Source organism: Vitis vinifera, chromosome 9 (genome assembly GCF_030704535.1).
Source record: "Vitis vinifera cultivar Pinot Noir 40024 chromosome 9, ASM3070453v1".
Lineage (NCBI taxonomy): Eukaryota > Viridiplantae > Streptophyta > Magnoliopsida > Vitales > Vitaceae > Vitis > Vitis vinifera.
This window is the reverse complement of record NC_081813.1, coordinates 19,016,741-19,032,156: the sequence shown is the minus strand read 5'-3', so window position 1 is coordinate 19,032,156 and position 15,416 is coordinate 19,016,741. Positions and strand designations below refer to the sequence as shown.

General features: G+C 42.4%; 1 protein-coding gene across 1 annotated transcript; it reads right to left on the bottom strand.

Annotated features, from left to right (window-relative positions):
• Window positions 1–10,089: 10,089 nt before the first annotated feature.
• On the bottom strand, window positions 10,090–11,738 carry LOC132254290 (uncharacterized). Its single transcript, XM_059739593.1, has 2 exons — window positions 11,372–11,738; window positions 10,090–10,244 (listed from the first exon to the last, which is right to left on the bottom strand). Exons 1-2 carry the CDS (start codon window positions 11,736–11,738, stop codon window positions 10,090–10,092), a joined length of 522 nt encoding a protein of 173 aa, XP_059595576.1.
• Window positions 11,739–15,416: the final 3,678 nt, after the last annotated feature.

Sequence of the window (15,416 nt, the reverse complement as noted above, 5' to 3'; positions counted from 1 at the left end):
TAATTTTATTTTATTTTATTTTTGATAGGTAAAGAAAAAGATCTATTAAAAAAGAGACGTCAAAAGAGCAACTCAAGGTATACAACACCTATGCACCCATCGCTAAACCAGCCAAAAAAGAAATAGAAAACAAACTCTCAAGCAAGTAAAAAAAACAACTTTAACTAGAGCTCAACCAATCAACAAAACTAACTAAAGTTAGAGGGTGATCAGCTATAAACAACTTTGCCTCTAACCAAAGGGAAAAAACAAAATAGTATTTGAGTCTCTAGATCGAAGGCTAATCTATTTCTCACTTTCCAAACTGTCCAAAAAAATATGTAGAGGAGTTGCACTCCACACCTTCATACGCTTTTTGCCCACAAACAAACCATGCCAACTAAGGAGGGTCTCTTTAATTGAAGAAGGAAGCACCCACGACACCCCAACCAAAGAAAAGAACAATTCCCACAAGACCCTTGCTTTAGTACAATGAAAAAGAAGGTGGTCTATAGTCTCTTCCCTCTCATGGCACAAAAAACATCTATTTGCTAAGGCCCGTCCTCCCTTTTGAATTAAATCCAAAGTTAAAGCTTTGGCCCATGTAGCCTCCCAAGCAAAGAAGCTAATCTTGGGCTACACCCACACATTCCAAATGCAACTTAGGGGAAATGAAGAAGAGCTATCCAGCTCTAGAGCATAGTAGAGGGATTTGACCAAGAACTTCCCACTCTTTGTTTCGTTCCAAAACACTGTGTCTTACACATCACCACACACTCTCTTCCCATGCAACCGCATCAAGAAGCTTTCTGCCTCCTCCAACTCCTAATCATTAAAGGATCTAGAGAAGCAAGGGTTCCATCCCCCCCTACCCCCCTCAGTTGAGGAGTCCCAAATATCCACTACCCATGCCTTCTCATCAACAGCTAAAGCAAACAAGGACAGAAATGACACAGACAAAGGAGAATCCCCACACCACTTATCCCCCCAAAATCTTACCTATGCCCATTACCTACTGAGAAGGAAATCCTAGTTCTCACAATATCTCATTCCATCTTTATCCCTTTCCATAACCCAACATCATACACCTCTCTCATTTCCCGAAAGCACCACCCCCCTCTTTCTTCCCCATACTTCCCTCTAATCACTTGATTCCACAAAACCCCTCTAATCACTTGACCCTTATTGAATGTGGAAAGGCACTTGACCCTTAAACCCCCTTTCTTTTTACTTAAGCACACCAATTCCCATCTTACTAAATGAGGTTTTCGCTCCAAATTCCCACCTCCCCAAAGGAAATCCCTAAGCATAATGGTGCTTAGGGTTTCAATAGTGGGGAAAAAAAGAGAAGTAAAACCTAGAATAGCTGGCATTTTATCTAAGAATAGCTATTGGTGTTTATGCATCATTCGATGGCTATCATAGATGACCTATTTAAAGGCTAATCTTTGGTTATTTCTATTAAAAGGAGAGATAGTTAATGTGGATTACTCCAGAAAAAAGGAAAACACTCACTGCACCATTCATTCATCTTTACACACAAATTGTGTTTTTCACAACATACATAACTATGATCAGAGACACCTTGTCTAAAGCAAACCACTTCACCCATGGTTTGCACTATTTACCACCAAGGCTTACCTTTGATAATAGTGGGCAGGCAGAGGATGTTTTTTCACCATAAAAATCATTAGGTATTTTTCATACAAAACAAACAACTCTAATAGAGAATTGAAATGAAAGTCACATGTAGGAAGAATGACATGAACAAAAATATCACATCTTGATAAGGCTCCAGGTAAAACCCAAAAGGTATGGAGCTTAAAAATAAGAACACTCATTTAAGGGAGTAACATATGTTGCTCTGGACCCAAATTCAAAATAAACAAAATGATAGTGAACTCCCTAATAATGAAAACCCAAAGGGGGCAACAAGAAGTATACACCATACCTTTATCTATTATTCAAATATCCTGGCCTTTCCCTCGATTTGAAAGGCATCAACTAACTTTGCTCCTATTATCCCTAACAAATCCTTAAAAGAACACTAAATACCCACCATAGAAAAGATACACAACCAAAGATCACAAGAAACAAGCAATGGGAAACTAAATGTCTATTTTGATACACTTTCTATTTTTTGTTTTTAAAATCAGAAACTTCTATAAAAAAGTAAAACATTTTGTACAAAAAGAATAGATTCACCTTATCTCTTTAAAAATCATTTTTTTTTATAGATAACACAAATATATTAAAGGGCAAAGGCCACCAAGCATACAAGAAGTATACAAATCAGCCTAAAACGAGAGCACAAAAACCAATCACCCTTACCCTCCCTTAAGTGGCCGCTAGCCACTCCAAAAAACCTAAGAGTGAAGAGGACTCCTCTCCAATATACACCCTAGCCCAACTCCACAAGGTACAAACAAAAGAATTTTTGAGTTTCTGTATATCTAACACCCCTCCCTTAAAAGCTAATCTATTCCTTTCCTTCCATACCGTCCAAAAAATATACAACGGGATAGAATTCCAATTTTTTTCCTTTTTTTCCCCACAAAGGAACCCCTTCAACTGAATAACACCTCTTTCACTAACTCTGGGAACACCCACTGAACCCCAACAAGGGCAAAGACGATTTCCCATAAGGTCCTTACCACTATACAATGTAACAGAATGTGATTTACACTTTCCTCTTCATAGCCACACAAAAAACAACTGTTAGGAAGCTGCCAACCCCTTTTTTGAAGCCTATCCAAGGTGAGAATCTTCTCCCACGCGGCTTCCCAAGCAAAAAATGCCGCTTTGGTTGGGACCTTGTCCACCCAAACGCATTTATATGGAAATACGCACGCATTGATAACAACCAGCCCGTTGTAAGCAACCTTCACCCCATACTTACCATGGCCCCCCCCTTTCCAAAGCACAACGTCCTCCTCTGAAGATATCTTGAAGTCCCTGAGCATATTAAGCAATCCTCTAATCAAGTCCAGCTCCCAATCATTAAAGTCTCTATGAAATATAAGATTCCAACCTCCTTGAGCACTGTTTGGATCCCACATGTCATTGACCGTTGCATTCCTATGGACCGCCATCTCAAAAAGCTAGGGGAAAGAATGGGACAGCACCGCATTGCCGCACCACTGGTCAGTCCAGAATTTAACTCTAGTCCCTTTCCCCACCTTAAACTTTATGTTATCCCAGTACCACTTAGCTTCCTTCATAATCTCCTTCCAAACCCCCACTCCATAAGTACCACGGGCTTCTTTAGTTCTCCACCCAAACTCTTCCTGACCATATTTCACCCCAATCATCAACTTCCAGAGATTATCCTTTTCAACGACAAATCTCCATAACCATTTACCCAACAAAGCTTTGTTCAGTGGATCAATCTTCCAAATGCTAAGGCCACCCTTCTCCCTTTGAGTGCACACCACCTCCCATTTAATTAAATGGACTTTCCTCTCCAAGCTGCCCCCTCCCCAAAGAAAGTCTCTTTGTAATTTTTTGAGTCTATTTACAACACTCTTAGGCATTCGAAAGAGGGACATGTTGTAAATAGGAAGGCTGGCCATAGTACTCTTGATCAAGGTGATACGTCCTCCCTTCGAAATATATTGTCTTTTCCACTGGGCTAATCTTTTCCTCATTCTCTCTTCCACCCCATCCCAAATAGAGACAGCTTTGTGGTGAGCTCCAAGGGGCAGCCCCAAGTAAACAGTGGGCAGCAATCCCACTTTACAACCAAGCTCCACAGCCATTTCCTCAATATCTTCCACCTCACCAACTGGAATTAAGACGCTTTTATCTAGATTAATTCTGAGATCGGAAGCCGCCTCAAACCAAGCCAAAATCTAGCTTAGAGCGGACAGTTGCTCTTTCCTAGCTTCACAAAAGATGATTGTGTCATCAGCAAAGAGAAGATGGGAAACTATCATCTCCTCTTCCCCTCTCCCCCGAATTCTGCAACCTGACAAGAAGCCCCCATCAACCGCCCTTCTAATCAGATTACTAAGCACTTCCATACCCAACACAAAGAGATACGGGGAAAGGGGATCTCCTTGTCTCAGCCCCTTGGAATTCGAGAAGAAACCAGTCGGCACCTCATTGATCATGATTGAAAATTTGGCGATTGAGATGCACCACCAAATCCACTCCATCCACTGCGACCCAAAGCCCATTTTAATCAGAACTTTCATAAGAAAATTCTAATTAATGTTGTCATAGGCTTTTTCAATGTCTAATTTTCAGATCAGCCCTTTCTCGTTCCTTTTGTGCCAAAAATCAATCACCTCATTGGCAATAAGAGACGCATCCAAGATCTGTTTGCCCCTCACAAAGGCGTTTTGGTACCCGGAAACCACCTTATCTAACACCTTCTTTAGCCTATTTGCCAACACCTTAGCCAAAAGCTTGTATAAACCCCCTAACAAGCTGATTGGCTGGAAATCACCCAAGTCTTCAGCCCCTCCTTTCTTAGGAATGAGGACTACAAAAGTGGAACTAAGGCTTTTGGCAAAAGAACACTTGTCATAGAATTCTCTAAACAACTCCATAATCTCTTCCTTCACTAGCTCCCAGCTTGATTGCCAAAAAGCAATTGTGAAACCATCTGGACCCGGAGCTTTATCACCATTCATATCCATTAAGGCAGCGTAAATTTCCTCTTCAGTAAACTGCATCTCCAAAACTTCAGTTTCACAGGAATTGAGGCGATTAAGGTGCAGCCCCTCAATATCCGTTCTCCGGCCTGGTTCTTCTGAAAGTAACTGCTGAAAAGCACTCGCTATTCTCTCCCTCATCTCCTGTTCCTCAGTCATCCATACTCCATTAATTTTTATTCTATCCGGAGAGTTATTCCTTCGGTGAGCATTAGCCATCCTATGGAAGAATCCAGTGTTTCTATCTCCCTCCTTAAGCCACAATTCCCTTGACAATTGTCTCCAGTGGGTCTCCTCCAATAAGACCCATTTTTTAAAGGAATCCTTGGCTTCTTTTTTTAGCTCAGTTTCTCCTTTAGACAAGCTCATTTCCCTTTCCACCCCGTCACAGAACTCCACTTGTTGAAGGGCTGAGTTCTTATTGGCTTCCAGTCTACCAAACACCTCCTTATTCCACACTTTAATCTTTTGCTTCAGCACCTTCATTTTAGTGGCTAGTATGACACCGACCCTCCCTCTTACCTCAACCCCTAAGAAGATCCGTGAAACCATCAGCTTTAAGCCACATATTTTCAAACCTAAACGGGGAAGGACCCCTCCTTAACCCACCCCCCATCAACAAGATAGGAAAGTGATCTGAGGTAGGTCTGGGAAGCCTACATTGCACGACCTCATTGAAATGGCCAAGCCAACTCTGGGTCACCAGGAACCTATCCAATCTGGCCCAAGCCTAATTATTCCTCCCCCCACTCCAAGTAAGCACCCGTCCTTGCAATGGGAGGTCAATGAGTTCTAGCTCATCAACAACCTGAGCAAACCTTCTCATTGCACTCGTTAATCTTCCCTGATTGCTTCTTTCCCTCAATGACAGGGTAACATTGAAGTCACCCCCTAGACACCAGGGATCATCCCAAATGCCTCTAATTGCTCCTATCTCCTCCCACATCCACTCCCTTTTCTCTCTAGAGAAGGGCCCATACACCCCAGTAAACATCCAAACTAGCCCATCTTCCACGTTCCTCAGCCTACAAGAAATTGAGAAGTTTCCCACTTCCATTTCAATTACTTCCAATGTCCTCTTATCCCAGCAAATCAGTAACCCTCCCGCAGACCCATGGGCATCCAGAGTGCCCCAATCAAGAAACCTACCAATGCCTAAGCTTCTCACCAGCCCCTCTGTCATTGCCTGAATCTTGGTCTCCTGGAGACAGAACAAATCCACTCTTTGACTCCTAATCATGACCTTAATTACCTTTCTTTTTGAACTATCGTTAGCTCCCCGAACATTCCAACTCAACATTCTTAGCTTCATTTAACCACCATAATCTGACACCCTCTTACTAGCATTCCACACTTCTGCTTCTTCACCCCCCCCCCCCCCCCCCCTCGTAGTTAATGGAGCATTCCAGCCTTTTCAATTCCCTTTCAAACTTGGATTTTTCTAAAAGGTTTTTGATGTGGACTTTTTCCCTTCTCTTTCAGATTTTAACCAGAAAATCCAAAATTTCTTTCTCCAGACCTTCTGTTGAAAAACCCAAGAACTTACTAAACTTGGCCAACTCACTCTCCTCCCAACTTTCCTCCTCCCATCCTTTTCCATCTCGTGGCATAAATTGGGCTAAACTCAACTCCTTTCCACAGATATCCTTGCAACGTTAATGCCCTCCGTCAGTTCCCAGCGGCTTACATTCTCCTCTTCTGGGGGTCCCGGGGGGAGAAGCATACGTAAGGGGGTTTCTCTCAGGTGAGTCACCTTGTCATCCCCAGAAAGGTCGCAAAACTCCCCCAATGGAGTCCGACCAAAAAAGAAAAAAGAAGGAGAGGATCCAGACGCCAGTAAACCACTAGGGATAGGAGCACACTCGTACCTCGTCGCTTCCTCAATTAGGGCGCAGTCGGTCCTTGACTTCTCCGCAAAAAAGAGCTCCACCTCAGCTTGCCTCCATCGACCATCATATTCCCAGAAAGGAAAGCCTTCAGCGTCTGGCTCCCTCAGATAACTTGGACCAGCCCACACTAGAGGCAAAGCCACTCCAGAGCAGCCCACCAAAGAATGGGATGGGCCTCGACAGTCTTCCCTCCCAGTCAGCTCAGACGCCCTAATGGACTCCACGAACCTAGAGCCCTCTAATGACGAAGGCCCAACAGATGACGAAGGCCCAACAGGATGCGGCCCGGCCTTAGGAGAAGAGTCGAGCCCACCGGACCCAAAGCCCAAGTCAGAGCATCGAAAGGCCCCAGTAGGGTCAAGCTTCCCATGCAAGCCTTCCTGGTCCCCCAGAAACGGCCCAATTGGTCCTCGAGACCGAGCCAAAGGGACCCCGACCCACCTGTCTGCCCCCTCGTCCCATCAGCAGACTGCAAGTGAGTCTCGAACCTTGCGTCGTCTACCACTTCCATCACGCGCTTGCCCGCACGTGCAGAGACGTCACCCTCAACCTCTCCTTCATCACCGCTGTTCTTCCCCCTCCTCTCTGCCGGCAACACTCTCATTACCGGCTGATAACCCGACTCTTGGTAGCTTGGCATGTAAGGGTATCAACAAAATTTATACCTAAGGTCCTTACACTAAAGTAGCAAAGCTACTATAGTATAGTGGCTCTAGGATCGAACACTGGGAAGGGTTTTTACTTTAACTAGTGAAGTTCAGAGGATGGAGTGAACTTTTCTTAATAAAAATTAGGTTAAGATGAAAACATAAAAAGATGAAGGTGTTGTAAACTAAACTAACATGAAAATAGGATAAAAGATGGAAAAAGAAGTTTCTCAAAGCTTTGGATAGCCATGCTTAACTCACCATGTAAAAATGGAGATTTTGGGACTTTTCACCTCGCGTTGGGGAAGCAACTAAGGTGATGCTTACTTCCCGAACCGGTATGAGTTTAACAACTGAGTTTTAGTCCTTGAAAACTTACAAAAAGGGTAGCTGAACCTCATAAATGCCCTTTTAATGATATAGGTCATCTCCTCGACTTGCAATACAATGGCTCGTAGGAGATAACTAACGAACGTCAGTGGATCTAACAATAAGAATCCACTGAGACCAAAAGCTTATCAAGTATTGGCCATTCAAAGCAAGTCAGAGGGATTAAAAGCTTTACTTTGAATGAAAACATTTATGGTGCTCAGCTACTTACATTCATGGCTTGGAAATCTCCATCCTGACACGGGAGCTTCACATGGCATCCATTACTTCAAGAAACTAAAAGGTTTTAGCCTCTAATCCTTGGGGATTTCATCCTCCAAGGATGTTTGGCTACTAAGAAAATGAGAAAATAGAAGAGAGAAAAAGAAAACAAAAGAGATCTCTGTATTTCACTAAGTAACTAATTTACATTGGTCTCCTGGAGAAAGCTCCCCGAAAAGATATATTTTCAGTGATTACAAGAGAATTTATATAGGAAGGTAGTTTTACCCTTCCTTAGATACTTCCTAGCTAAGGAATTACATGGTTGGTTGAATACAAGGAGAAAATGGAAATTTAGACACCAAAATATCAGAAGAAAAAGAGTCGGCAAAAATATCTAATTTTCGCACGCTGAGTTCTAATTTCGCACTTTGATTTGAGGTGTGCGAAAATGTCGCACAGTGGGCTGAGGATTTCGCACCTTGATTTCCATCGTGCGAAAATTTCGCACAGCTTGATGCAGTTGTCTTCCGAAGGCCATATCTTTCTCATTTCAGCTCCAAATCATACATGGTTTGAACCGTTGGATTCTTGACTTTTTGAGCTTTGAAATGGTATATAGAATGTAAAAAATTGACTTCGGAAAGTGCTCCAAAAGTGCAATGAAAGACTGAAGCTGTGTCCCCTGTTTTCCTCTTCTCCATTGTTTCTTCCTTGTATACTTTGAACCACTAAGGCAAAGGATTATGAGGCTCCATAGCTTGATTTCTTCATAAATTTAAGCTTTCAAAAGCTTTGCCCTGAACTATAAATAGCTCTCCCTCATTCTTAAATTGCTTTGGTGAGCATAAAGCTATCAAAAAGCACCAAAACTTAACACAATTGTTAGAAACGATTGCAAGGGCTCCTAACATGCTAATTGGGTTAAAAGGTAATAATTACTACTCAATGGTGTTTAAAAGAGCTAATTACAAGCTACAAAATAGCATGTTTTGAGTAGTAATCACTCCCCCCAACCGACATATTGCTAGTCCCTTAGCAATTAAGGAGAGAAAAACTAAGCAAACGTAATAATATACATAAAAGAAGTCATGCAATTCATTCCAAAAAATAATTGAGTGGCATGACTGATATCCAAACACATCTCTCCTGGTGAACTAAAGATATGAAGATTCAAAATGCAATAGGAGTTGTCAAAGCTTAAAACTTAAACAAAAAGTACAAAGAGTGGAGATTATGCAATTAAGTATCAAAAGAATCTCTACTCTCAAGGTTTCAAATCAAACTCTTCCATAATAAGCTAAGTGTTAATGAGATTAGCTTCCGGATATAGTATATACAACTATCCTCACCCTCCAACCTAAGCTTTTCTCGAACATTGGCAAAATTAATCAACTCTTAATAGGTTAGGAACGCACCTTCTTATTCACAATTCTTTTTACTCACTAATCTTAACCAATTCACCTATGTAGCAAGCAGAGGATCGATGACTCCCAACCAATCAAGGTTTAGGGCATCGGGTTTTAAAGGCTTTCGCCACCCCTTCGGATCATGCTTAGGTTTCAAGGAAAGAATAGAAGCTTATTTTTTTATTTTTTATTTTTTTCAAAGACTCATTGGTCTTTACGAGGTGTCCTAACACTTTTAAAGAGAGGTTAAGTAATGAACCAAGTCAAAATTTTCCTAAGCTTAGAAGGTGAGAAAGTTTTATATCATATATCCGGGATCTAATGTGCACAGTGTGTGTAAAGCTCGAAATGGAAGAAGAAAGTTCAAAATCAAAGAGGCTTCAATAGATTATCAACTTTGAAAGCATAAAACAAACTCTAAGACTTAAATAATTAAGTTAAAACTCGACTTATCCTATTTTATTTTGAGAAATTATCTTTAACAACCAAAGAGAATGATTCAAAAAACTTTCAAAAACTTTTAAATTTTAAAGAAAAATCAACTAAAATACCAAAATGACTTAATATTAACGACAAAACTTCCTTTCTCAACTCTCCCCCCAACCAAGTTGAACATTGTCCTCAATGTTTCAAAAGCGATTAAAAATAAAGGGAGGAAGTGGTACCTCCTGAGTGAGACAAAGTCTGAGTGTAAAGGAGGTATGGAGTACCTTAAACCACATGTTCCAAAGACAAAAGAGTAATGAGAAAAGGGAATATAATAAAAAAGGATATATATATTACTTGTAAAAGAAATATACAATGTATGATTTCAAGTAATACTTCCAATCCCAGTTTATAAAACATGCAAAAGATAGGATTTACAAGTCTAACATAAAAAACAAGTAAAACAAAACAAAAAATAAAAATAAAAAGATCAGATAGTAGTGGGATCATGTGATGGCTCTGCTCTGATCTGCTCCTCTGGTATGGGCTGCTCAACTGGTAAGCTCTCCTCATCTAGCACTAGAGGCTCGGATGGTGCAGACTTACATGCCCAAGAGGAGTCTGCATACTCAGATGCTGCTGAATCTGATGAAGGATCGTGGTATGCTGGGCCTGAGTAGCGATGATCTGATCCTGGTGTGCCCGAATAGTGGCCATCTGGTGAATAATAGAATCCTGAGCAGTGTTCAGGATTCGCAATGAACGCTCTAAGCCTCTGAATTCCGTAAGAGAAAAGGTGACAGTAGGCTCAGATGAAGGAGGAGGTACTGGGGTAGCTGGCATGACTGGTGGAGCACCCTGAGTGATAGGGGAGGTAGAATGTATAGCCTCGGGCATGTGCACTGAGGGGTGTGCTGCAGGGGCAGGAGGTGATGTCTCTGTGAGAATCTCATCCTGCTGGGCCTGAGGTATCTGCCCATCTCGGGGTAGCTCTGGAGGTGCATGTACAGCTGGGGCTCCCTGAGGTGCAAAGTAGGATACCAAGTGATGCCATTTGCCGAGAGAGAAATCCTCTCTGCAATGGCGGCGCCTCTCAAGACGGGGCTCTTCAGGATAGCCCAGGTGCTCTAAAATCTGGCAGAGGAGCCTCGGAAATAGTAATGGGATGCCATCTGCCCTCTGAAGCTTCTTCTGATGGACTTTTTCTTCAAAATGAAGAAGAGAAGTCATAATCAAATGATGAGGGCCGAAGAAATAGCCCTCAGAAATCCTGAATAATGCCTCAAGTATAGCTCCACTCCTCTGAACCTTATGCTGAAGGGGGAATAGGTTGGCACGCAGGAGCACATCAATGAGGAGCATCCTAGATGGAAGCTCTCTCCTGGTCAATACCGAGGCTGTAGAAGTCCCCCTGGACAAAATGCGGACCATGTCACTCTGAGAGAATGAGGACCACTCCCTGAAATCGGCCTGAAACACGGGCTCATAAGGTATATGGAGGGCCTCAGCAATGTGACGAGCTCCAATGGCACCCTGGCGTCCGTCTATGGTAAATTGGATGAGAGTAGGATTGCGGAGGCCTCGAGTAGTCATAGATTGATAAAAATCTAAAACTACTCTGGGATAGTAGAATTGCCTAGGAGTGAGAAGATCCTCCATGTGATACCTCTGCAGCAGTCGGAATGAATCTCTGAGCTCTGGCTGCTGTCTGAGGGCCTCTATATCAAAATAGGTCTCGGAGTGGAAGGATCGATCTCTGCAATCCAGGTTGCCCTCTATCGGTGGTCCAGCTATCATGGGACGCCTGATAACGGTTTCGGGAGGAATCCCCATAGGAATTCGAGGTTCCTCTGTAGGCGGCTCTGCCTGAGGCGCATGGGATGACTCTCCAGGACCCGAGAACTTGGTTCTCTTGGCAGGTGGCCGAGAAACAGGGCTCGTGGCCTGATCGACTGGTGGCACAGGGTCAGTGGGTGGTCTCCTAGTGGGGTATCGGCGCTGAGAAGGGGCTTCCCCCTCAGATGGGGGAATGGCCGGGGCTTGAACAGGTGGCGAAGCTGCGGCTCCCATGGCGGCTCGATGTGGTCGAGGTGTCGGTGAGGATGGGGAGGCGGAATGGCCTCCTCTGGTCTTTGCCATGGCCGAAATGAAGAGAGGTGGGTGCTCGGGATTCCAGAGGTGTCTTAGCTTGTGCGCGGGGGAGACTGTTGAGTTCCTGGGCTTCAAGGGCTTATATAGGAATAGGGTTTGGGGGGTTTCTGATCTTTTAAAATTTTCCAAGGCAACCGAAAAGTCGTTTTTGGACGTTAGGCACAATTTCGGGGGTAAAATTTTAATTTAAAAGTCAGTTTAAAATTTTTAGAGTTGAAAATTTTACCGTGCGAAATTTTCGCACCTTGGACTGGAAATTTCGCACCTTGGATTTAGGTGTGCGAAAATGGCACCCCTTTAATTGAAGATTTCGCACCTTGAATAGTGGTGTGCGAAATTTTCGCACCTTGAACAGTGGTGTGCGAAATTTTCGCACACCGTTTCGCACCGTGCGAAAATGAGCTTGGGGTGTGCGAAATTGGCACACGTGTGCCAGGAGAGGATTTCGCACAGTGCGAAAATTTTCGCACCTTCCACAGTGGTGTGCGAAATTGGATTTTAAGAAATTCGCACCTTGAAAATGGATTTCGCACCTTGAGATTGATTTCGAACCTTGAAATTGGGGTGTGCGAAAATTGCTTCCTTTGGCCCAAGGATTTCGCACCTTGGTTTTGGGGTGTGCGAAATTTTCGCACCTTGAAATCAGGTGTGCGAAAATTTGGCACCTTGCTCTGCTTCCTTGGTTTTACTCCCCTGTTCTGCTTTTGAAGAGCTCTTCTCACCTTTCATGATTTTTTTCTGCAATTTATCATCAAAATTGACTTGAATTAAGACAAAATAAACTAAGATTGAGGAAAAATTATAATAGAAAGAAATAAAATTAAGGATATAACTATAAAACTATAACAAAAAATTCATGGACTTCTTTAGCCCATGATACCCTGCTTTCCCTCAGAGTTGTGGTGGTTCAAGGAGGTTGATCTCCTCCTTGTCTGTACTGTAAGGCTCTAAGAATGGCTTGAGACGATGGCCATTGACTTTGAAGGTTTGATTGCCTGTGGGATTGAATATTTCCACCACTCCGTTGGGATGCACTTCATGAATTATGAAAGGACCCGTCCACCTGGATTTCAATTTTCCCGGAAAAAGATGAAGCTTAGAGTCATAAAGCAAGACTCTTTGTCCCAAAACAGCCCCCATAGCAAGATCATAAAAAAAAAACTAAGTTAAATCAAACCAAAATAAAATTAAAGCAAGAAATCAAAATTAAAACAAGTTTAAAAATAAAACAAAAAGATATGGACTAGCTAGTCTTTAGAAAGACTAAGTCCATAAAAAAAATTGGATCCGGATTTAGCTTGCCCGGATCCCATATGAAGTTTGCATCCCTCCCTTGAGACTTGCTTTGTATGATGGTGCCATACAAAGCTTGGGGGAAAGGTGGAGGGATGTGATTCTTCATCATTTCTTCCTTTAAAAGAATTTGAGGTTCCTCATCCATGCTTGGAATGATGCTTTCTTTCATCTGAACTTCCTTTCCCTTTTGTTCTTTGTTCTTTTCTTCTTTTCTATCAGCCTTGTCTTCTTTGGCTTTCCTCTGATCATGCTCCGGCTGATGCACTTCCTTACCACTTCTCAAAGTGATAATAGCTTGCACGTCCCTCACCTTTGAAGAATCCTCATCTTTGGATTCCACTTCATGTATCCCCTTAGGATTTTGGTGAGGCTGAGAGGGAAACTTCCCTTTCTCATTGACAGTGTTCAAATTTGTGAGCCTTGAGATGGAATATTGGATGTTGTCAATTTTCTGAGACAACTCATTATGCATCCCATCTATCTTCTTGTTCAATGTACTCTCTACGTTGTCAATCTTCTGATTTAGTTGAGAGTTGATGGATTTTTGCTCGCTCACAAAGTCACCCATAACCTTGCTAAGGCTTACGAGTGCTTGCTCAACTGAGGATTGACCTTGACTCTGTTGGCTTGATTGGGCTGGTGACTGATATGGGTTTGGCCTTGGCTTCCATGCAAAGTTTGGGTGGTTCCTCCAGCTAGAGTTGTACATGTTGCCATAGGGAGCATTTGAATTTGGCTTCCATTGGCCAATCAGGTTAGCTTGTTCCCCGAACATTTCTCTTGCTGCCAGAATGGTGGGACATTCTTCCACCATATGTTCAAATGACTGACATATGGAGCAAGGATTGGCTTGTTGTTGAGGTTCTGAAATAGCTTGGACTTCGTGAACTTTTCTCAACTCCATTTCCTCTATTTTTCTAGCCATGGCAGCTACCTTGGCTTTCATCTCCATGTCTTCACTCAGACTGTACATCCCCCCTCTTGACATTTGCTGAACTGGCCTCTTCCCCATTTCTCTACTATTGGGCTCATCCCATCCACGGGAAACCTCTGAGACATAACTTAGGAAGTCCATAGCCTCCTCAGGGTTCTTGCTCATGAAATCACCCCCACACATTGTCTCCAATATCTGCTTCATTGAAGATGACATGCCATCATAAAAATAGCTCACCAAAAGCCATGTATCAAAGCCGTGGTGAGGACATGCATTGATGGCCTCCATATACCTCTCCCAGCATTCATAAAATTTTTCATTTTCACGTGCTGAGAAGTTGGAGATTTGTCTCTTCAATCCATTTGTTCTGTGAGTAGGGAAAAACTTCTTCAAAAAATCAGCTTGAAGTTCTGTCCATGTTCTTATGCTTCTCGGCCTCAAGGAATTGAGCCATATCTTGGCTTTGTCCTTTAATGTGAATGGAAAGAGCTTCAACCTCATAAGCTCAATAGCTGTTCCCCCTTCTTGAAAAGTATTGCACACATCTTCGAATTCCTTTATGTGCGCATATGGATTTTCACTTTCCATCCCATGGAAAGTAGGAAGCAGAGGCACGATGTGTGGCCTGATAATCAATTGCTCTGTAGGAGGAATGATGCAAGATGGTGCACTCATCCTCGGAGGGTGCATCCTGTCCCTCATGGACCTATACAAGTTCGGATCATTCCCCTGCCCGTGTTGTGAATGTTGATCCTCTGGTTGATTCTCCATGATCTCCAAAATAATATCTAATTCAGTAGCTCGTGGAGTCTCTATCCGCACTAACCTTCCCTCTTGGTCTCTAATCCAATAGGGCATGCACGGATTCAGCTGGAACAAAACAAATAAACAAAACAAAGAAAAAGAAAAAAAAAAACAGAGCATGCGGAAGGAAAAACAGAGTATGAAAAATAAACTAAAAATGAAAGTTAAAAGCTAAAAGAAACTTATCTAAACTAAGTTAAAAATGTTCTAAAACTAAAATAAAAAGTTAGTAAATGAAAAAGGAGATAGAATTCACCTTACTCATGAGAAGTCTCACAAGTTACCTCCGGCTGATATATTCACAGTGAAGTAGCACCTTCCCCGGCAACGGCGCCATTTGATAACCCGACTCTTGGTAGCTTGGCATGTAAGGGTATCAACAAAATTTATACCTAAGGTCCTTACACTAAAGTAGCAAAGCTACTATAGTATAGTGGCTCTAGGATCGAACACTGGGAAGGGTTTTTACTTTAACTAGTGAAGTTCAGAGGATGGAGTGAACTTTTCTTAATAAAAATTAGGTTAAGATGAAAACATAAAAAGATGAAGGTGTTGTAAACTAAACTAACATGAAAATAGGATAAAAGATGGAAAAAGAAGTTTCTCAAAGCTTTGGATAGCCATGCTTAACT